At 41.8% G+C, this 24,626-nt stretch overlaps 1 protein-coding gene across 1 annotated transcript; it reads right to left on the bottom strand.

Moving 5' to 3' along the window:
- Window positions 1-2,433: 2,433 nt before the first annotated feature.
- On the bottom strand, window positions 2,434-22,373 carry SLC30A8 (solute carrier family 30 member 8). Its single transcript, XM_030943184.1, has 8 exons — window positions 22,294-22,373; window positions 13,786-13,994; window positions 10,208-10,354; window positions 6,490-6,643; window positions 5,787-5,973; window positions 5,295-5,400; window positions 3,587-3,721; window positions 2,434-2,579 (listed from the first exon to the last, which is right to left on the bottom strand). Exons 1-8 carry the CDS (start codon window positions 22,371-22,373, stop codon window positions 2,434-2,436), a joined length of 1,164 nt encoding a protein of 387 aa, XP_030799044.1.
- Window positions 22,374-24,626: the final 2,253 nt, after the last annotated feature.

The raw sequence follows: 24,626 nt of genomic DNA, 5'->3' as shown, positions 1-24,626 counted from the left end.
CCTCATTTTATTCCAAACACTTGGAAAGGCATTTTCTTTCATATGAAGGCCACACTATTAACTTGTTCTCTCTAAGTAATGAAAAGAATATTCAGGTTACCTGACAAGCACAGCTGAGTTGCCTTTGGAAGGAGGCAACTATGCTAAATTATACCAGCAGAGAAACTGGCTGAAATACAAGTGAACTTCGTCATTTAGAATTTCTTACTGTGCTTTGATTTATTTGTGTCTTATCTTCTGGAGTTTCAGCTGTGAAGGGCAAGAATTGTCTTTATCACTGTACTGAATATCACTGCTATAGCCTCAGCTCTTTCAAGCTGATAAATAATGAGATACTCATGAAATTCCTAGCGGGTGTTTTGTTTTAATACCTCATCTGATTTCAGTGGGAGGTTTACCTGAGTAAGATCTTCCACTAAGCAGAATAATTTCTTGTTCCCCCTACCAGGTAACAAATGCCAGCTTAATACATCAATACATCATCACATAGTTATATGTTATCTGTAGTCAAAAGCCCCAATAAAAAATTCTAATCTCCTTAGAATGATAAAGGAGAAAACTAATGTGAACCTATTACTAATAAAACCGATTTTCCTAAAAAGCAAGGGCCATTTATACCTTAATAACACAGTGGTCCTTCCATCTATCAGTCTGGAAAGTCAGTACCACTTGGTATCACATAATTTATTTTGTTCTAACAAACCTGTTAGTAAAGTGAGCCCTACAGCTGCTGGAGAGAGAACTGTGGAGTGGGAGAACATTATGTCTAGTTCTGCATGGTAAGCACTGTTAGGGCCAGGGGCAGAATTGAAGCTGGTTTTTGGAGCACTGGAGCATGCATTTTGAAGCGCAACCCTTGCTTTTGCCAGGAGGTGAGAGTTTAATTCAGTTGGTTGGACAAAAATAGAGGACTGCAGAAAGACCCGATTCTTTGTTCTCAGTTCTGCTGTAAGCATTGCCAAGTATGTAAAAGAGGATGATTTAACACATTCTCCTGGTTCTGGCCAGGGCAGGGTTAATTTTTGCAGCAGCCAGGAGGGGGCATGGCCAAGAGCTGGAGGTTATTCTATACCACCTCCCATAATTTCCCAGGGATGGGGAAAGGAGTCAGTAGTGGCAGCAGGGCGGGGTATTGCCAGGGGTGAGCACTCAGATGAAACATTTGCCTCTTGTACATTCTGTCGTTTCTATTGCTGCAGTTACTGTTCATTTTCTTGCTTCATTGCTGTTTCCAGTAAATGGTTATTATCCCAACCCATAACCTTTCCCTTTTGTGCCTCCAATTCTCCTCCAGTCCACCACAGGGGAAGGGGAGAGGGAATGTGGGAGTGAGTGAGCAGCGGTTTGTGGTGTTTTTGGTGGAACCACTCAGCTGGGGAAGCCATGACTCACATCTTGTTAGGCAATGTGGGAATTAGTTACCTGAAGGAGAGGCACGTCACTTCCCTTTACAATGAATGGCTGTGTGATATGCCAAAGGTTTTTTTAAATTAATCTGGTATAACTTCAGGGAAGTAGAGTCACTGGGTGACACCCCACAGGCCACTCTGAGCTGTAACACCAGACAGGATGCTCACAATGGCTTCCAGTTTTTCCTTGCCCTAATTATTTTTCCATTTCTAAGAGTACCTGGTCTGTTTTATTGTCATGACTCAGTGGTACCTTGTGACACGGACACACAGAAATCCACCTCAAACCTTCTCTCATAACTTATCATGGTGCTATGGGTTAATAGTTCAGAGTACTGCTTATGCCTGGCAGAAAAGAGCTTGCCTGAAGGCTAGCTGAAAACATAACTAGGGCTAGCTAAAAACCAAAGAGCTGTTTGCCAAATATGAATGGAATGAACTCTCTCGTGAGCCTTTCTCTTGACATCCATTCTCTTGTGATCCATGGTACCTGTCTGATACTTCCCTTGGTAGGCAGGAAGAGGAGTGTCTGCCAGAAGGCAGGGAAAACATCATCACTTTCTACCCCAGATTTCTTCAACTCCTGTAGTAATTTAAATTTTCTCTTTCATCCTGAGTGAGTGGCTAGTTTGCTAACACCAAACTCACATTTCATTACACCTGCAATAATTTGTCTGTTGGTAATTTGAAGGTTGATTAGTTTTTTGTTACCTGTAATTACAGACAGTCACTCTGAATGTTGCTTTACTGCCAATTTGCTGGTCTAGTCAAGAATAATTTAGATATTTCTCTTGTAATTGAAAGAAACAGCTGATGGACAGGCAATCTAGCAAATGGCTGGATTTAATACTTGGTCTCTCATGGTAGATGATACCAACAAAGAAAGGCCCATGCTTGCAATGGCAGGGCTGGCTATGTCAGCTAATTACCATTTGCTGTTAATCAATGACACTCAACCAGCACATACAGCCTCCATTGACCTGTAAGAGGGGTGGTGGTGATTTGGCATAGCACAGTGCTCCCTTTAATCCCTGGGCTCTTGGCAGAAGACACAGTCTGGTTTCTGATCCTCCCCTGATTCAATCTGAATGGTGATGGAGTGGAAGCTGTACTGCTCAAACAGGGCTTGGGTGACATCTCTCAAAATCTTCTGGCTGTCTGTTGAGTCTGCTGCAGATAGCAAGCAGAAAATAATCAAAACATACATTTTGATAATACTTTAAAGTATTGTATACTTCTATATTATAGACATTGATATCTAATATAGATATTGTATACTTCTAAGATAGAAACTTTTAACAAGAAGTTTGTTTGAAAAGGGTTTCTTGTCCTTTTTATCCTCCTTTCAGTAACCTCCATGTCAGCAAAGCTTTGTTCATTCAAATGTGGTTGGAATATGCAATTTTGGCAAGAGTTAAGCTAAGTAATCACCATAGAAATTCAGATTGGCAGAAGACTGGAGGAAAGCAGAAATACTTAATAAAGATTGGTTCATCCAATCAGGGAGTAGCAGCAGTGCCAAGTGATTTGGGTGGCTGATAGACCCTCTGTTTTTGGAAAGTGGGGACTCCATGGAGGACTTCACCTCTAGCCCTGTCCTTGGCCAAACACAGCTAGCTTTTTTTTTTCTTAATACATAAAAAGCTTACAGACAGATAAGAAAATTGACCTGAGGAGTGGACAGTTTGTCAATTGGGATAAGAACTACAATTTAAAATAATATTTTAAAAGATGAACTGGAGCTACCTCTAAACTCCATCTATTTTTAAAGATTGTTTTACTTCTGGAGATAACTCAGGAATGCATATTGGCCCTGTAAGATTTTCTTGTAGAGATCAACAGTTTTCAAGTTTGACAAAATTGTGACAAAAATCCAGTTTGAGTCTCATTCTTTTAATTTATTTTAAATATCTTGTCATTTACTTCATTGTCCCACAGCCTCTGCAGTTTTCAAGTTTTGGGCTAAGTAGAGGTCCCTGTTGTTTAGACAAGGTTTCTGGGAGGAGGATCTGAGAGCTTTATTTGTTATTATTGTTGATTTTATTTTTCCAACAAAATTATGACAATTTTTTTAAACAAGCAACAGATACACAGTCAGCTTAATCTGAATCAAGAAAGACTGATCTTTACTAGACAGCAGCTGAATAGTCACTCCCAGTTTACTGAAATTTACTGACCTGTAGCAATGTGAGCAGAGAGAGCAGTTTGATTCATTGTCAGAGACCAAAGATGAAGGTCATGAACAGACTCCACTTTTTCAACTGTTAAAATTCTTGCTTTTACAGCATCATAAGCAAATCCTTTTGATGTTCCTGAAAAGGAGAAATTGATGGAAAAACAATATTTTAAGGGATAAGAATTGTGATTAATAGAGGAAAATGAATTATGAACCTTTATTCACTTAGATGTATCATTTTTATAAAAGTATTCAATGCATTTGAAAGCCCATCTATTTCAGAGTTCACTGTGCTATATACTCTCATCCCTTGGTTTAAACTTCTCCATGGAAGGTTGAGACTCATACATGTTTTAGGGGACAGTCTGAACATCCAGTTTATATAGGTAATGAGCTGTTTAGCCAGATCATGTCACAGTTTTACACCAACATCTTTTGTGAGTGCATCTCTATGCCTCTGTGAACAGCATGAACTCATCCTGCTCCACTTGGATCAGTAACCTGAAAGAGCAGCTCCAGCAGCCAATTTCTTTTCAGCAAATCCTGGGCAGAATATTCTACTTAGGAGATAGGAGGTTCCCCAGGAGGACAGTGGGCTTGGTGCAGAGGGGAACAGAGCGCTGCTGACTGTGGCGTGTCAGCACTGCCTACAGAAGCTGGGAGTCACTGCGTTAAGAAAGAGACTCCTGAGTGTCAGGGGTTGCTCCCCCTTCCTGGTAGTTTGATTTTTTTTTTCCAGTAACCAAGAGATCTGCTATTCTGGCAGCCGAAATACAGCCAGTTGCCATGCTCTTGCCTGGGTACACTTCTACATGGAAGTATCTCTATCTCACAATCACTGAAAGCAAACCAACCCTCAAATGAAACCACTGTAACAATGTTTTATTACAGATATTTTACTTCTTGAAACAGCAGTAGGTGCAAGTGAAAGAGAGAAGAAATAGCCATGCAGGCAGTCACAATGAGTACCCATTCAGAACCTGCACTTTTAGAGCTACTTTTCCCTTTAATCCTCGTCTTCACAGCTGAGAAACAGGTTGCATTATATTATTCAATGTGAGTAAGGCAAAAACATGCATCTGTGACTGCTCAAGTCATTTGGCCTTGCAAATCAAATATTCAGGCCCATAGCTGACAGGATTAAATATTGCTAAGCCTGGCTCCTCCTGCTGCTGCTGTGCTGAGAATTGCCTATTCCCATGCACTGGAATGCAACTGGAAAGCCCCAACAGCTTGCTTTTCTGGACTCAGGTGACTAAAAATCTTTTAAACTTCTGTCTCTTGCACTCAGCCTATTTCACAGACACAGTCCAAAGCACAGTCAAAACACTTTTTCTCAGCAAAGATTTATATTTCACACAGGTAAAGGAAGCAGACAATGAACAAGGTGAGTAGGCTTCTCAAACACCAAAGGGGTGATAGAAAGAAATGCTACACATATGGCAAACAAAAGCAACTCAGAGATCATTAGCAAAATACCAGTACAAAGGTTTTTACAAAAACTGGCATATATGTAAACCTAATGTAATGGTAGAAAACAATTTTGATTAAAATTAGAAGTAGCTTTAAAGTATTATCAGAATTATGAGAATATTTGAAACTGATACAGAAATGTGCTATTATACTTTTTTCCAACATATATAAGCATTATGGAGAAAGCAACAGAAAAAAAATCAAATGCAAGTATTGATTCTGGAATCAGGTCCTACCTTCCATTAACATAGTTAAAATATCCCTTAAAATCGTGATGGTAGTTGCCAAAACAAAGACGGAAAACACAAATGTGCAGATTGGGTCGGCTATTTTGTACTGTGGCTAGAAAAACAAGAACACACCACTTTGTTAGATTCATTATTGTCAGCTATTGTCATTTTTCATTAGCATGAAAGAATAATAAATTCCATTCATCTAGTACTGAATGAGTGCTGGCCCCTTTGCCAGTTAGGGAGCCTCAGCACAGGGAATGAAGGTGCTAGAGATGAAGAAAGGGGAGGACACCAAAGTATCCAGTTGAAACAGCAAGAAGCAAGGGTTACACTCTCAACAGTTATTTCAATTCCCAAGAATAATTCTCTTTAATACAATTGCAGTGTGTATGATTAAGACAGAGGAAATATTTACATAGTACCTAGTGACACAACGCTGTGAAAATAGCACTTATCCCTGATTGCAAGGCAGGCATATGAACCAATAAAACCAACCTTAAAGAAGATGATAAGTGCACTAATTAGCACACTAATACTCTGGAATAGATCTCCAATGGCATGCACAAAGGCTGCCTGCAGGCTGGCATTGCTCAGAGCTGGCTCCAGAGGGGCTGAGGTGCATTCCCTGGCTTGTGCCCCGTGGCTGTGCCCGTGGCCAGTCTGGTGCAGAATCAGGCTTAGCCTGCAAGAGATGGAAAGCTGCAAATATCAGAGGATTTACTGCATCTCTGAACGCAGTGAGGCCATACACATCACCACCCCTGTCACTTCTGAATGCTGAACAGTAAAGTCTGACACATTAAGTAGAAATGCAGAGGTGGCTGAGCAGACAGTTCCTAGGTTTTCAGTGATTTACATAATCAAGGAAGTCTGTGAATGGGGTAATTAATGAGGCCTCATTTTCTATAGAGTTCTTGAATATTCTGACATCTAATAAAAAGTGAGATGGAGAATAATCTTTTCCTGGGGTTTGTAGATTCATAATTTTCCTTCCCAGTGCGGCAGCTAACAGAAACGAGGAGAGCAACTGCCAACTTCCAATGAGAAGCAGGACCTCTCTTTTTGACCCCTTTCCATATCCTCATGGAGCTCATAAACACTTAACATTTTTGAGGCCATTATCTCTCTATAGTTTTTTTAATTACAGCAGCAGGTTCAAGGTTCCAATGTCATATGAGAGGAGAACAAAATTACTTACAGGATGTTGGTGAGCACAGCACAAGCAGAGGTAATGAGCATCACTGTAGCATCAATATCGTAATCGGGGTGTAGCAGCCTCATGCAAGCCAAATATATCAACACACCAGTCACCATCCAAACTATTATCATAGACATCAAAGCTCCTAGAATTTCTAGGAATGAAAAAAATCTAATTTTAACACTCAGAATAGGAATGCAAAAGATTTTAAGAGGTTGATGATAATGGTTCCAGGTGCATGAGCGTTATAGCCAGGAGAGCTGTTTCTTGTATGCTGGCAGTCTTAAAGCTCACAAAGAATGGGCCAACCTCCATTCTGATCACAGCAAATCCAGTGGCTATCCAGGGTAGCCTTGTGCATGTGGTGGCCTAACCCTGTTCTACCTGCTCCTACTTCTGTCCCCTTTCCTGTGCTGAGTTCATGCAACATTCTAAGAAATTGGAGAGGTGTAAAAGATCATTTTGGGAGTTCTGGGAGGAGCAAAAGGAGTTTGCCTGGCCCTGACTGTGGTGTGAAACCCATAAAGGTCAGCCCTCCTCTCCCAACAAGATTATCACAGGAGCAGAGGTTTGAAGGCAGGAGAGAGGCACAGCTTCCCCTGTTCCTGCACACCTCTCACCACTTCACCTTTCAGAGAGACAGTAGCAGCTCCCAACCAGGTCCTGTCAGCAAAACTTATCCTGGAACTCATTCTGCCAATGCCACAAAGTCATTTTTGTGCCACCAGCTGTGACAAGAACAAAAGAAGTTATTTTTTCCCCGGGGTAGCAAAATTTAATTTTGTCTCTATTGGCTTTGAGTTGAGCTCAAATAAATCCAGTCCCCAAGGCCAGCTTTTATTGCTCTGTTATAGGAGAGGCCCAGGGAAGTGCATATGAACGTGCAGCATGCTTTTAATAGGATATAGGACTAGTAATTGCCATGTGACTTGAATGGGTAAATGAGAACAACTGAGACAATACCAAAGAAAATGCAAGCTCACAGTAAAGTGAAAGGCAGTAGACATCCAGAAAGCATTTGCACTGACAAGCCATTAAAACAGCTTATGATGTTTTATATAATTTTATGAGGATCCCCTCTTTTGCAGGCTGCAAAAGCTTATCAAATAACTGTTTTGCCTAAAACTGGAAAATAAGAAATCAAAGTGCACTGACAGGGGAATTTAGTTTTCCTTAAAAGTAGATAGAAGCAGACATAAATCATACAATTTTTTTTCTGCAAGTTGCAGGTTGAACCCCTGCAAACTTGGCCCAGCTGAAGCTGTTGATGGCTGTGCTAGCATTGGCATGAAAGCAGCTCTTGTGAGCACACGTATCCACCTGTGTGGATTTATGCATATCTTCAATAACAGAACATGCTAGTGGTCATGTTTACATATTAATTTTCAATGGAGTATCTTGGCAAAAGTTTAGTTAAGCTTACAGATCAGTTCAGCAGCACGAAATACTTCACTCAAGAAGTTCTCAGTTTCTTTTTTGCAGAACTACTGGCACTAACAGAGCACAGCAAACAATAGTGTAGGATTGTGTGGGAATCTCTGAGTACAGCTGAGGAGAATTAAAGTGCAAGAGAGGCTTTGTATCTGAAAATAGTTTGGCTCACACTATCAATCTTATTCAATATTGTGTTTCTGTGTTTGTGAAAGTGGCTGCACTGCTTTGGCATGGAGGGCAGGAGGCATTCAAATGGCTAAACCTGAGCACTGCCATGAAGAGTGTTTTCATGACAATATCTATCAGTCTGAGAGAAGCGGTGAAGAAACATCCTCCAGTGTCATGGAGGGCTGCACCTCAAACACCTTGGTAGTCAGTGAAGAGTGACTTTGCCCCCTGACTGTCCTCAGCTACTCTATTAAGGTGCCCACCTGCATGTTAAACAGAGAATATAGCTGGGAAAATAAGGAAGAAACAGGATAACAATCATGGAATACAATTAAATAGCTTCTAACATTTGATGCAAGGCTTTTTTTGCTACCAGGATTAAAAGGGCAATAAAAGATTGGTTTTCAAGTTCTACATTGCAATAACAAAATAAAAATAACTTAGTTCAGACTGAGAATGAAGTTACATGAAGAGGCTGAACCTGCTTACATCATCAAGAGAGGTCTCTCTTTCACTTTCCCCCCAGGATAAGAGATAATAAACATGAAAAGTAATGGTAGAACAACTGATGTTAAGCAGTAGTTTACTAAGGCTGCCAAATTCAGCTGTGTGCTGTCTACATAATGCCAGCCATGCTTGGGCCATGCCGAACCTCCCACTCACTCAGCAGCCTGTTTCCAGCAGAGCTGGTAGGATACACTTAGGGAGCTGCAGAAAGGCAGGATGAGTATGGTGCATGCCTTCCCTGGTACTCTCTGCAGCTACAACCAACCCTGGCCCAAAGACATCTGAGTCAGAAGCTGTTTCTGGACTTTGCTACTGAACATCCTTGAAGCATTTATCATCTGAGTCCTTGGTTGTGGTGCACAGGTGTCTGGAGTCATTTGAGGTACACTGACACCTCCATGCATGGCCTGACACAAGGTGTATAATCGACCCATAGACTTCCAGAGGGGCAGCTGGATTTCAAATGGCACAAATCATTCACATCTAAGCAACAAAACTGAGCTCTGAGACATCCAACATGAGACTTATTTTCAGACAGAGACAACTAAATGGCCTACCTGTAGGCACTACCTAAGTGTCTAAGCTCCCTCTGTGGACATCAAATTAATGGTGACAGACACAGCTCCCTTCTTCACTGGCTGACTGGGAACACCTACTGGTTTCTTAGCTATAAGTGTCTGGTCACATTTGACAGGCCCTGATTTTGTGCTTGGCACCTTGTGCAGGTTCCTATGGGTCTTGTGCAACAGCTGCCATTCCCGTGCCTAAACCTCTGACATCCTAGGGATGTTACACTGGACTCCCATGTTTAGGAGGCTGAATGGAGTCAAGATTTCTGTTGAATATATCAGAGACTTGGACCCTGTGCTTAAAGGTGCTTATACGATATAAGCATTGATATTTAGGTGTCTAAATCTTGAACAGACTCACACTCCCAGAAAATGATTCTCATGGTTAGTATTTTGCTAGTGTCTTGTCTTTTGTAAAAACACTTGTGTTTGATTGTCAGGCCTTTGGTGTTAGTTATCATCTGTAAAATGGTTGGTTTAGGTTGAGGACAGAGTACTTTAAAAACCTGTTTGCATCTGATAAAAACCAACAGTGATAAAGAGATATGAAATGAGAGAATCAAGAAAAGGGTAAATGTTAAAGGATCGCACTTTTCTACAAATGTAACATTGTGAACATTTAAAAATAATTTAATCATTTACTTTAGAAATTGAGCAAACACCAATTTTTATGGTTATTGTTGCTTTTATGGAAACTTGTTTCGTAACAAGTTGAGAGCTCAGTCCTCCACACACTCAAGTCACTGAGAGAAGTTGCTGCGATTTCAACCAAAGTTAGCAACCAAAGTTATCTATTAACCATAGCCCAAAACTATGATAAATAATGAACTGAAAGACATGCTTTTAAATAAGGGGTGACTCTTTGCTTCTTTAAAATTCACTGTTTTACCATGTTTCATGTCCTGAGAGCTGTGGGAGCATTAGCAGACTGTCTCTAAATGCCTGCAGACCCATGTTGGACATCAGCATGTTCTCCAGACCCTGACTATGACAACTTCCTTTTCCCATTCCACACGTTCATAACATGACATGTTTGCTACCTGCTCGGTGCCAGCCAAAGGTGAACTGTTTGGTAGGAGGTTTGGAGGTGAGGCACAGCGAGAAGAGGCTGATGAGGAAGCTCATGAGGTCCACCAGGATGTGCGCCGCGTCGCTGAGCACGGCCAGGCTCCCAGCGATCTGCCCGCCTGTGTGAAAGAGACACCCGCCTGGGTCACAGCTCTGCTCATGAGTTTGAGCCAGCCAGATCCAGCTCAAGGCCTGTTCTGCTGAGAATCAAAGGGAGCACTCAATTTTCAGCCATCATACACAAGACCCAAACCTCTTCAAAGATAATTTCATTTTGTACCTCGTTCATGCAGTGAAAGAGATGAATTAATAGAAATACATAAGCCAAATCTCTTAGTTAGAGAGAGACCTAAGAACAGGAAGAGTTGTGATACATTAGTTCTGTAGTTACATTACTATTGTACCATTTGACTATTTTAATATCAGATTTTTTTTGTGAAAAGCCATATTTTTGTGAAATTCCATATTAAGCATCACATTTCCAGTATCCTCCCACTATCTTTTCACAGAACACCAATATTTTTATGTATGTACAACAGTTCAGAGACTTAGCATGTGGGATTAATTTCCTATCTGTTACAGGAAAATATGCATGTTCTTCCTGCTGCCTGACTGTTTATTTGTCACAGGCAACACTAAAACATGAATACATGGAAAGATCTCAGTAGAAGAACTGTGATAAGCAATCAGCCATTTTAGTGAGGGCATAGAGAAAAATGTTCTGTTCTCAGAACCAATCTATCATTTTGAATCTGTAATGCATGACTTAACTTTCCTGCTAGAGCTCAAAAAATGTGGCTGAATATCATTTTACTCTGTGGGGGTTTGTGGATTCTGAAGGAAAACACCCCACCAAATCAAAATCATTTTCGGTTATTTTTATTCACATTTCTTTTACTCAGTAAGCCAAATATCATTATTTTACCAAATTCTTCTAGCCATATCTCAGGGCTAAAGGCAAATCCAAATAAACTGAAAGTTTGCATTAAACTGCCCCAGCTCCTGGTGGCTGCAGGAGAAGACAAGGATCCCAGGCAGGACACTGTCTTTCCAATATATTACAGCAGAGGAATCTTTTCATCAAAGCACAAATGTAAAAAAGTAGATGTGAAATAACAAAGCCAAAACACCTAGTTTCTGCATTTGGCAATGCATTTTCATTCTTCAGTCATTTAATTAATTTCAGCTCACTCATTTCTCCTGGCCATAACCTGTATGAGAATTAATGAATCCTGAAAAACATCATAAAATGCCTCATTCAAATCTTTGGCAGCATACCACTGCCAAAAGGACATGTAGATATATCTCTTGTTTCCTTATAGTTGGAGCATTTTCATGCCAGCAGGATGGACTGTCTGTTTAATTTCCTTCTGTATGCATATTTTAGATTAGAATACCTAACACCATAAGTTTTTTCAGCACAGAATTTTGCTCAAAGTTATTTCCCAAGAGGGAGACAGCATGGCTGCAGAATTTGGGGGCATCTCATTCCTTGTGGTAAAATGAAAAATTCATCAGAATAAGTATTTCCCAGCATCTCTGACATGAGACAACATGCAGTGTTCATCTCTCTCTCTACTGCCCAAATGGAAGTGCTTTGAAATCCATTTGGTCCTTAGCCACCAAAAAGCATTGGAAAGCACTTTTATATCTGGGCTCCACACTGGGTAGTATTGGTCTGACTGATACCTCCAGATCTATGGAGATTGTGATGGATCTGCCATAGAAGAACAGAAGGTAATTGTCTTTCAAAGAGAGTTGGTGGTGTATCAGGCTCAACCAGCAGTGCCCATCACAGATGGGAAAGCAGGAACGGCCATCACAGATGGTTTGAGAAAAAATATCATGGAAAGGCCTAGGCATTCAAAGAAGCACAACTTTTCAACCTCTCTGAGAGTGATGCAGCTTTGTTTCTTCTGTTTAGCAGAATAATGTCCACAGAAGCTGTTTGCCCTCAGAGGGCAAGGAGGGGAGGGGAAGATACTCTTTATCTTCAGGAGTAAAATAAGTGTCATAGTTAAAGGCTTTTACACCTTCTTATCAATGCTCCCAAGAAGTGGCCTTTAAGACTCACCATTCCCTATAATGGATGTTTATAGATTTATAGACCACAAGCAGTAGAAATTGTCAGTCACTCAATGGTCAATCATCAGGCACAGCAGTCTTGCCTAATGATTAAAAATATTAAATGCATGGTTCATAATTACAAAAATCTCCACAGAGAGCTGTCTGTAACTGCAGTTAATAACTGGTTTGTCAAAGTTTAATGGTCTGAAGCAAAACAGTCTTCAAGCCTGTTACTTAAGCTGTCACTGCAAAAAAGCTGCATGATTCATTAAGCAAAACGAAACATTTAGTTAACATATCATCTGTCCTTCCAATTACCCTCTAGCACAGCCACATGCACCAAACTTAAGCCTACTGATTAGATGATTTTGTTAATAATGCATTACTTCTGGCACTGGGAATTACTGCATGGGGATTAGCAGCATGCACTGGTTTTCATGGGGGAAATGCACGTGACCTACAAACAACAGGGCTCCATGCAGAGGGAGCACGTGGGGGAAGAGCTGGAGAAGTTCCTGCTGGGTTTGGTAGCCAGAGTAGAAAGCAGAAATGCAGCAACTCTTTCAGTGCCTCCACTTCTCACTTGCAAGGAAGACAAAGTCTTTCTGTTTCATTTTCATGGGGCTCCAGAGATGTCTGAGCCGGGAAAATATGGGTTTCAGAGGCCTTCCTGGCTGATTTTTGTTACATCTGCTGAAACACATATGGCAGAGGTCTGTGGGATTCCCCATGCCTCCCTTACTTCTGCTCACTGCAGGGAAGGGCAAATTAAAGAGCCAGGAGCTCTCAGGTGGATATAAATATCACAGAATCCATGGAGAGAGCAGAGCAGTGAGACAAAATGAAAGCCAATACTCTAAGAGCAAGCCAAATACTTATATTGGATGTTGTAGGGTGGGTCCAGAAGTGAAAGCTAATTAGGTAGGGGAATAATCTTCCATTGATCCAGAGGCATACCAGCAGGCCAGTTTAAAAGACAAACGTGCCCTGATATAAATACATTGACTTAGCTGTAGAAAAACAGATGGCGAATCTGGCCCTGGATTTCCCTGGATTTTGGAAAGACTCTTGCATTTATTTTCAGATCCTACTGCTAGCAGCCTCTATCAGTGCTGAAGTCTCATTGGCCTAGATAAATATGTAAAACCTTTTAATCTTTTTAAAGGATATAGCTCAATTTATTAGAAAACCTTTGTGATGCCAAGACATGCATCAGTCAAGCTTAAAGACCTGGAAGAACAGTTCAGACCATTAACTGATCTTTGTATTCCTACCCAGATGAAATCCTTGAATGAATATATGAAAATATTTTGATAATTTCACTTAAACCCTCTCCTCTCCCCAATTCTTTTAATAACCAGGGACAAAGGAGAGCTGTTTAGTGCCAGGTAGGTTCACCCCTGTCAGCATGGTCCCTGCAGTCAGAGTGCACTCAAGGCAAGGATGTGCCTGTGCTGGGCACCAGACTGGGCTCTTTTTGAACACATATACTTCCCTGTTATCTCAGCAATCATGAAGAAGGTGCAAATTACTGATGCTACACAGAGCTTCCTCCTGGCTTGGTGCTGCTCCCTCTGTCTGTTCTCATAGGCCTGGGAGTAGCTGTGACAGTGATATGCTGGATTAGCTCCTGTAACTTCTGCTTCCTGCTGCTGCCTCTCTTCATTTGAATTCTTCTGATGCCAGCTCATCCTTTGGGATAGAAAGAAATGGAAGGTTAAAAAAGAAAACCCCTGATTATGCAGGCATCTGGCCCTACAGCCCCAGAAATGATGGAATTAGTGATTTCAAAGGATAAAAGCAGCATTGGGAACAGCAGAGCAGGTCACAGAAGAGGCTTGCTCGCACAAGCAAGGTTCTGTGGGAGGGAGCTGCACATGAAATGAGTGTTCTGGCTGTGTTTCCCAGCTCTTTGGGCTCTCCTACATCATTTAGCAGTTTATGAAGCACAAGGTGGATTTCTTAGGCTGTGTATCTCACGCACACCACATGACTTTAAAGAAATTGTACCTCATGCAAACAGCTACCAAGTTCAGCATAACATGGAGAAAATTCTACTAAAAATTCAGGATTTTATTCCCAACAGCTTTGTCAGGAAGACTAGTCAAAAAAACACCCCAAACTTCTTTTTCTTAAATATAATCAGCTGAAAATATTTCTCTCCTCTCTTTGCACACAGAACTATTTTATCTCAAATTTCCACATATATACAAAATCTACCAATATTCCAGAAGAGTCTGAGCATAGAAAATATTTGCCAAAAAATCTCAAAGGTATTCAAAAATCATAGTTCATAGTTTTCATCAAAAATCATAGTTTTCATTCAAAAATCACTCTCCATAGTACATATAACCCATAGTACATGTAGAACCCTTTGCGCCGCTGAGTTCATGGTAAGGTGAGAAGTCCAGCAGAAGTGGCTCTTTGAGCATTGCTCCATCACAAAGTGATTTTTCAGCCAAGTCTGCTCTGCCACAAAACCTCAGTATTGTGCCTCTCAGGGCTCCTGCACAGGAAATGCAGGGTGGGGGTACAGAGGTCTGGGGCCAAGCTCATTGCACAGCAGCTGTGGAAGCTCCTGGATGACCACAGGGTTTGGTGCTCTCAGCAGAGCAACCAAGAGACTCCCCCTGGGAGGCCCCAAGGTGGTTTGCTGAGCAAGGATGTTCCCTTCTCCTTATCTCTCAACAGAAAAGAGCCCAAATTGCAAAAAAACCCCTCTAAATCCTCTCTCAGGGGGACTTAAAACCATTCTGTCTCTCCCAATACAACCCTTGTTGCTAGAGCCGCTCCTAATGTGATGAGTGCACTGAGCCTGTGGCACCAGAAGGAGAATTCTGCCAAGATGCACATGCACAGTCCCTACAACCACGTAGTGCAGCTCTTTGAGGTCTGTGTGTGCAGGGCTACCCAGGAGCACAGCAAAAGTCCAATGCTTTTTTTCCAAATTAGCCTGGGACAGGATGTGAGACTGGGCTTAGTTGTCCCAGTGATAACAGTGGCTTTTCCCCAATTTGACTTCAGACTTTCCTCTGGGACTAGGAAGAATTGTTTCTTCAGCTGAAGAAAACCTGTGCTCCAGGAAGTAACAGAATCCTGGTGACTTTTTCTAGTGTTTCTGCACTATTTGTAGAAGTGTCAAGATGCCTAAATTCTCACTGGAAAGAAATTAGCTGGTGGCTGCCAACCTGTAGTAGTCAATGTCCAGAAAAAAACTGTACTGAAATCACAAGTTTTTCCCAGCTGCTTTTTTTTGAGTGGCCTGAGGAGACTGCAGCTGCTCAGCAGGTTTGAAGTCCTGTCAGATGCCCCACACTGATGGGCAAGAGGCAAAGGCACCTGCAGAGCTGATGTCTTGGCCTTTTACATTCATCAACATCACAGAGGTACTGACGAAAGAAGAGCTGACCCACCTTGGCAGCCAAGCCCTGCAAGTGTAGATAATCAGTGTGGATTTGGTTCTGTAAATATTGAGATGTGCCAAGGGTGCCATATTCCCCTGAGTCAGCCAGTTTCCCAGCCAGGTTAGCATGTGGTCTCTGTTTGCTCAGTGGAGGTGGCTGATTCCCCCTGTACGTGAGGAGCTTGTGTGAAACAGCAACGGGTCACATTTAATGTCTGATGCTTGGAGACAGGGAATTTTCTTAGTCCTTTTGTCAGCATTTTCCTTCATTTTCCTCACATCAACAAACAAATAGGAGTTTGACTGTCTAGGGAATGGGCTGCCCATCTGGCAGCTGGGGTCCCCACCAGCCAGTCCTTCTCCAGTCCTTTAGTTTTACATTTATCGGGTTCCTTATGTGCACTGTGTCATTTTTGTACAATATTTTACTGATGAATTAGACACAGAAGGTACCACAAATTAATTCCTTCCAGATGGCTGAATAAAATGCTGTAGTTGTCTCACTCTCCCCTGGAGATCAGGGCAGGCAAGGTTTTCTTTCTCATGATCTCTCTCTGGAGTTAACTTCCAATGCTTTTCTATCGTTTGCATGTAAAATTAATTTCCCCTTACCTCGATTTTCATCAGCTGGCATTGAACATTAAAATCATCTTAATGACATGAGTCACGATCAGCTCAACAGCCTCTCAGGCAGGAATGCCAAAATTACCACTGCATATTCTGAGCCACCAAGCCCTTTCCTTGTTGTTAACAAAATAGGTCGCTCTGTGATCTCACTCTCTTGTTTTTTGTCTTTCAGTCTCTCTGTCAACTAACAAAGCCTCAGGGCATCACTGAGGGGCAGGAAAGCTCTGTCCCCAGATCTTGCTGGACAGAATGCAAAAGCAAACAGAGACTGTATAAACCCACAAATGTCACATTTTTCTGTCTAAAGGGTACCTAAATAAAAGTGCCCCAGTTGGCAGAGGTGGTGAGCATTCACTGCTCCCTTTGAACTTGCAGAACAGCATCTGGCCTGATGAGTTGGGAAAACTCCTGCCAGCTCCTGTATGTAACCATTATTTTTCTCTTTCAAAAGCTGCCTGCCACTAATTAAAAGAATCTAAGAATCTAGGAGGCAGTTTTATAAAAGTGTGAATCAAAAGCTTAAGGTGCAAAGATCAGCTCTGTTAGACCAGAAACTCCTTCACAGTGTTTTAGAGCAAGATGTAGCCTTTGAGCTTCAAGTCTCTGTGCTAGCATTTTGCAGAGTCACAGATTAAAAAATAATCTTTTCTCCATTTCAAATTCTCTTTTCTTTGTAAAAAAGATAGTCAGGGGGATGTCACTGAAAGGCTCCTACTGAGTCGTGCGCGGAAGGGAGAAGCAGAAAATATTAATACATATTGCAGATTTCACACAAATCATTAGCAATAGCTTTTTATTACAACTTCCTTTCTGTTTATTTTCACTTGATCTGCTGGATGCCTTGATCTGCAGGCTTGAGGGAATAATTGCTATCCTCCTAGACCATTATGAGTTCCCCAGTCACAAGAGGAAAATGTGGAATCACTGCACTTTCCACAGGAGATCATCTCCTTCATGAGGGAAAATAGTAATTTTCTGCTGCCTGAAAGGATAATGAAACTACCTTCAGAGAAAATTTTATCAAAGCCATAGTCACCTCCCTTATGCTGGCACCATTCTGATTTCAATTGATGCACCAATCTTGAATATTTTCAAGGTATTTAAGACCCTGTTAACAACCTGGCCGTCCAGTTTCTCCTTTTCCTTACTGCGGGCACAAAATAAAGGCAAATATTTATATGTTTGCATACATTTAGATGTCCAGTAGATAGGAATTCATGCCTTAGTTATCTTGTGTGCCTCATTTTGAGGGCCTGGCCCTGTATGCATAAATGTATTGTCAAGAGTTTTCCTCCATAACACTATAACAATACCTGCCTGAAGAGCTTTCCTTCTATGATAACAATAGCTGCCTGGAGCCAGACCAGAGGTGCAGGTAGCCAAGTATTCAAATTCTGTCATGAACATGGAGGAATACATAAGTTCAAAGTACCAAAGAGGGACATTCCCAGAGAGTTACTGTTCCCCAGTTCTGAACCAGAGCTCCTGTCCAACATCTCTTTACAGATCTTTATTCCACAAACCCAGCTGGCTTGAAAGTATTGAGTTCCACAGTTTAATTATGATGTGTGTAAAAATAATGTGTCTTTTGTCACTCTGGAGCTGTCTGCCTGCTATTTTAATTAGTTCTAATACTGTTAGGAATGACTGACTATTCCCTGTTTACCTGCCTCCCATCATTCATGATTTTATGTATCATTGTTATATCTCTGAACCATCAATTTTCTGAGCTGATGTCCTAGCTATTTAATTTCTGTTTCACGTAACTCACTACCTTGGTTCTAATTTTCTTTCTGAGATGAAGTGGGCAAAACTGAATGGCATATGGCCAGTACTGGCAAGACACAGCCCATTCTACAGGGTCCTGGTGTCACCTGCCGGGGTGCACAGGCACGGGGTTTGGGTTTGCTGAGTCTGCTGAGTTACTGTGTGCTACTGGGCCAGCTAGCAAGCCAATGCAAAGGAGACAACCACAGGGCCCTCAGCTAAAACAGTCCAGAGATCACAAGAAGCACCTATCATCTTCCTGAGCATTGATTCTGTAAAGGATAAGGAGTGGTGGAAAGCCTATCTTTGATGAGGACTCTTTGATCTCGTAAGGGTTTTCATACCACCTGCAGGAAAGGAGAAAAAGAACAAAATATTTCTTATGTGCTTGCTATAGAAAATCACTCTTCACCTGAAGAAATCATATCCCAGGTTCACTTCAAACTTTTTGCTTGCTGGTATGGGCCTGGCAGACAGGAACCAATTAGGAGTCCAAGGCCTATAGACAAGAAAATCTACAGGTAAATGCCCTATTTTAAAACTTTTGCATGAAGACAAACCCTAACATTTCCACACAACTTTCCTGCTGTCAGCATTGCCCACCCCTGGGTTTTTCCCCACCTTGTCTTTTGTCTCAGAGATAATAAAAACCAAGACTTTGAGACTTAAAGCCTTGAGTTTCACTTGTGTGATGGTATTCAAAATCTCAGTATAAAGACAGATAAAGAACATAATAAGAAATCTATGCTGGATCCACCCAAAATCTAGCTCATAGCATAGCTGGCACAATCAGATGCAAATCCACTGGTTTATGAAGTGGAATATGGAATATTTCTGGTCAGTATTACAGAGATCTGTTGCCAGCAATAAATAAAAATACTCTTGCCTGTCTTCATTCATGGAAACTTGAGAAATTTGGTCAAGCCATTACCTAGACCATGATAAAGGATTATCTAGATCACTACATAGGAGATATCAAATAGAAAAAAAAAAATAGAATATGAATGATTAGTCATCAGAAGAACTTATTCTCTTTTAATACCACCATTGACTGTGAAAAGACCATAAAAACTATCTCAGAGACCTAGTTCACACCTAATTTAAAGACAGATGCTGTATGACTTATGGACAATATGTTTTGCATGAAGCAGGAGGTTCTGTGTGCTCAGCTTCAGACCCTGTAACCATTATGGTTCATAACCTTCCTCAAATCTGGTGGAACGTGGTGTCCTGTCCTGAGACCCATCCTGTGTGATGCCTTCCTCTGTTTCCTGGAGCAGGAGGTGTAGGGCACCCTGATCACGTTGGCAGATGATGCCAACCTGGAGGTGCAGCTGACACATTGGAGGGCAAGGCTGCCATGAGGAGTCTGGAGGAAGAGCTCAACAGGAGCTGTCTAATTTCACAAGAACAAATATACACCTGTCCAGGTGTCCAGCACCTGGGACAGCCAGATTTGTGAGACCAAATCTACAATACCATGTCCAGCTTTGGGGCCCTTAGCACAGGAAAGATCAGTAAATCAGAGCAGGTTCAGCAGAGGGTGAGCTGGATAATTAAAGGCTGGAGCACTTCTGGGGGACTGGACTTTTTGTGAGCACCCAGATGCAACCTGCCAATATTCCTGAGGAGGCTATTGAGAAGATGGAGCTTTATTGCTCTACATGGAGTAAGGATGAGGTCATTGGTCATAAATTGAAACAAGTTCCAATTGAATACGAGGGGGGAAAAAAGATTGTGAAGTTAATACCCTATTGAAGCAAATTGCCCAGAAAGGTTGTGAAGTTTATATTCTGAGAGATTTTTTTCAAGACTAGACTGGAGACAACCCTGAGCAACATTATTCAATCTCTTGGTTGGACCAGAGACATTCTTAAGGTCCCTCTTAATATGAATTGTACTATAAACCTACTGCTGATCTGACTTTCAGAGGGCTCAGTTGAAGTCCACCCCCTTTTAAGCATTTCAAGTTTGACATGGGAAGCCTTAATGCTTCCAAACAATCTAGTGACTACAAACAGGTCTGGCATGTGCAAAACACTCTGCTCCACAATCCTGAGTGCAGGGAAAGGGGTCAGCTTTCAGGCTTCCTACTTACATGGTCCAGATAAAACTAGTTTTGTTCCCTGTGTATTGTAATGATGGCATTTATAAAAAAGAAAGAGGCTGGGGGATTGCAATGATGGCATTTATTAAAAAGAAAGAGGCTGGGGGATGGCAAGGAAATAGGCAATCTGTGTGCAAAATAAATTCTGTTGAAAGCATTAGAGCTGCTCATTAAGGCTACACATGGGGGACAGAAAAATGTGGTAATTTATACCAAAGGCTAAGATGAGCCTATTGCTACTGTTGGCTTAAGGCAGCTGCTCTGTGAGCCCAGGCCCAGAGGGCTGCATCCCCTCATGGGCTGGCTGTGGCTCACAGGCTGGCACTCTGGGTCACTGGGCTGGCACCCTGGGTCACTGGGCTGGCTGTGGCTCATGGGCTGGCACCCTGTGTCACTGGGCTGGCACCCTGGGTCACTGGGCTGGCACCCCAAGCTGCTGGGTGCAATGGGAAGCAGGGCAAGGGCTTCCCCTGTGCTACCAGCTCTTTCCAAGAGGAGGGAGACTGGCTCTCAGCCCCCATTTCTGGTTATTTCTGGAACAGAGTAATTAAATTGTGCAGTTAATAAAATTTCATCTGGCAGAAAAAGCAAAATGGAGAAGCAGCACAAAAGCCACATGGCTGGATGACAAGTCCTCTTCATTTTGGAGAGCTACCTCCTCCATCATTCAGCCACCTCAGGACCACCACTGTAGAGCCCTCCTGGGACCAGCCCTCCAGCTCAGGGGCTATTGCATGTAGCTGCAACATCAGTCCAAAAATTGCAATTGCTGCAGCAATTCACCCCAACTAATTTCAATCCTAAATTAAGAAATAAATATCAGAAAACAATTGACTCCAGAAGGTGTGTCAGCTCTCAGATGGGAGGATCAGCTGCCAGGGATTCTTGCCCCAGTGTGCATCCTGCCCTTATGCTTAGCAAGGATATTCCCCATTACCAGTGATCCAGGGGAAAAAACGCTTTCTCACAAGGCAGCCTAACAACTGTCCCTGTCTCAGGGGACCATATAATGGGTTTGCCCAGTGTTGTCCTTTGTGTCCAGAGGCTGCAAGGTGCCTAAGGACCTCAAGCACTGAAGCTGTGCACACAAAATTGCAAACTTTAAAAAACACACTGTCTTCAATAACTAAAATGAACTGCAGAATCATATGGGATCTTTTTGAAATATAAATATTACCACAGAAGTCATTTTGGACAGTGCCATCTATATTTATGGAGCCATGAAATAATATTTAAATAATAACCCAGACGTTCAAATGACTAAAATATGATGGCACTGACCCCAGTATAAGAACATGAAGAGACAGATTTCCATTTGAACTGACAGTGTTTACGCCAAGTTTCTGTCCCACACGTTTTAAGAGAGCCAAGCAATAAATAACCTGAAAACCAATGAGATAATGGAAATGTCAAGGCGTGCTAAGCTGTAACTGAGCAGCTATTTTCTTTTAAAAATACTTGCTAGTCTGAGTCAAGAGGAAGAATGAAAAAAGGTTAAACTGCAAAACTATTTTGTGATAGACATTTATATTCTTTTTTACACCCCATCTACAGTATCTTATGTTTTCAGAGGATCTTTCCTCACTCAAGCAAACGTTTACTCACCAGACCTCTGGCATACAAGAAGTACATTAACTCTAAGCCCAACAGACAATCCACAAGAATAAAGCATCGCCTTTCTTTCAAGCCAAATGGATAATTCAGACATTCAAGCATGAAGGAGCCTTGAGCCAAACATGGTGTCAATAGCACAATTATAATTCAGCCTAAAATTGCAGCATAATCCATGAGGTTTTGCATCCTACAATAAATCTACTAAGCTTATAAAATACATAGCAAGAGACACTTGCTTCAACAGTAGATTGGTTCAATCCATCACAGACACAGACATATCAGACTGCTGTCTAGTAAATGCTTCAAATATCTAATAAGAAAGTTTTGGAAGAAAAAAATTGAACAAAACATTTTGAAAGTAGTAAAATGGTGAAACTCTCCAGACTTTGACTCCTGCCTCTGGTTGGCAGATTGGTGATCTCATATTGCTCTGACACACAAATGTCAGTGAAGGAAACAAAGAGTTGTGTTACCTGTCCAGGGCCAACGAGTACTTCTTGGTGTCCTTCTCACTCACAAGACAAGTTCTTTCAAGACCCCTTTCAGTAGCCATGAAGAAAGTCAATGGGGTTTTGCTTGGTTTTTCCCTTTAAACTCTCTTTTCTCTGTCTGAAGCGATATGGGCAGAAATGTCCTCTTGACTTATGCAGAAGTCTCTGCCAAATATTTTAAAATGAAAATGTTTGAATAATCTTCCCAATACACCCGAGAGAAGCTATGAGGGAATGCTTCTTTCCTAGTGCCAACCAGTAACTTGCTGAGCATGTCAGATTGGAGACTTTGGGCCTCCCTCCCTGTTTTTCTTTTTTTTTCCTTCCATGTTTGATGCTGGATCTGCTCTTTGGTCACGCAGGGGGTGCGTGCCCTCCCGGGCCCAGGGTCCAGCACACGTGCATGTGCGCAGAGGAGCTCGCGTGGATGCACTGAACAACAGAACCAAGGTCATTAAAACTGCCTGATTTGCCTGGAAACAGCTAAACCCCTGTTTGCCTTTCTGCATGCTTGGCTTGGGAGGAAAGTCAACCTCCCTCACTCCAGCTTTGTGCAAGCCTTTTACTCGAGCAATCACTCTAAGGACTGATTTTTTCCCCTGGCATCTTCTCTACTAATGGTTCGAAACAGAAGAGGCTGCTTATTCTTGCAATTTGCAGCACAGGTTATTGAAATCTTCATTTCAGCAGGAAGGACTGCAGGTTGTTATTTCTGCTTTATTCAGTTTGTTAGTTCTATCAACAGCTGCAGTCCCTGGAGGGGAGGAGAAGCCCTCCAGCCTCACCTCTCTCACAGTCTGACCTCAGACATTTGCTTCAGCACTAATGGGAAATCTCTCACGGGTGCTGGTTGTGTTTTACCATATTATTGGCAAAAGCAGACTGTGAGTGGGAGCCCTACCTGTGCACTGCTTTAGTGGGAGAGATTAGAACAAGGCAGTGGGAGGCTGCACTTAAATTCTGCAAAAAAATTCCTTTTTTTACTGCTGGTACTCTAATATGAATATGATGAAATGGGATTGCCCCTTCCTTCCCTCAGCTCTCAGAGCACATACTCTGTCTGAAATTCATGGGGACAGGGGCACATTTGTACATACAAATGCAAACAATTGGGCTTATGCCATCAGAGATCCACATGTTTCCTCCCACTTGTGAGCTGTGCAAACATTTCCCTGGAACCTGTGAGCCAAGGAGCTGACTGTATATCAGGCATTTTTGTAAACAGCCACAGCAGAAATGCATTTTTTTCCACAATGTGCTGTCATCTTTGCTGCTCTAATGCCCTTTTCTTGAGAGCCTTTTCCCAGGTTCTTATATATGCTTAAGCACCCTTATTAGGTGGAAGAGATTGATTTTATGACACATTCCTGGAACTTCCTATCTTCATTGGAACTGTAAAATGTTGCTCTTTAATGTTTTTTAAAGTTGATGCCACTTAGTGGACCTGAAAATGTTTTTGTCCAGCAAGGCAGGTATGAGAAGAGACTCAGGTCCAAGGATGTGTAGTATGTACCCAGGGCATTTGCAGAAATCTTACAAAACAGAAGTACCACATTTCTTGTCACCCCACTAAGAAGCAACTTTATTCTGCTGCCAAGAGGGTGTAAGGGAGGAAAATGAAGGTGGCCTTTCCACCTGTGCACCCTAGAACCTGACACAGGCTTATAATTCACACCCACTGAGAGATTCTCCTGGCTCCCCATCCCAAAAATGTCACCATTATTGCATTGTCTCTGTAATCATCTCAACTTATCTTTCCTTCAGAAATTACCAAATAGCAACATCCTGTTGCACACTCAGGATATCAGAAAAATAAACCTGACCTGGAACCTGATTTACAGTGGATCTCAGCTTTTCTAGGGTGCTAAGCCAAAGTATCAGGTCTAAGCACCTTCAATTAAGGAAAATTTAAAATCCACTTCAGAAGATTACAGGTAAAGCCAGTTTCTGTTTCAAATCACTGTAGGCATGTAACTTTTGTTAGTGAGATAGATGAGTTTCCATCATTTTGCAAGAGGATCTTCAGCTTCAGGTGCATACCAGCAAAACGAAGGCATAGATCATTCACAGCATTTAATCTAGACTTCTGCTTTGTGTTTATTATTGTCAGTACTGATGGCTGTGCTTCTCAGGAGACAGGCTGTGAGGCGGGATAGAAAGAAATCTCTTCTGAGCTATCCACAAAGACTTGGGTTTCCTCTTTATCAGACTCTGAAACTCATTAAGAGAGAGACAGCAGCTGTCTGTGGAGTTTCTGTTTCAGAAAAATTATTCAGACCATCTCAATAAATTAATCTCAGGCTTTCAATAATAAT

This window comes from Camarhynchus parvulus, chromosome 2, assembly GCF_901933205.1.
Source record: "Camarhynchus parvulus chromosome 2, STF_HiC, whole genome shotgun sequence".
Classification (NCBI taxonomy): Eukaryota; Metazoa; Chordata; class Aves; order Passeriformes; family Thraupidae; genus Camarhynchus; species Camarhynchus parvulus.
Note: the sequence above shows the minus strand (reverse complement) of the source record. Positions and strands in the feature narration are given on the sequence as shown.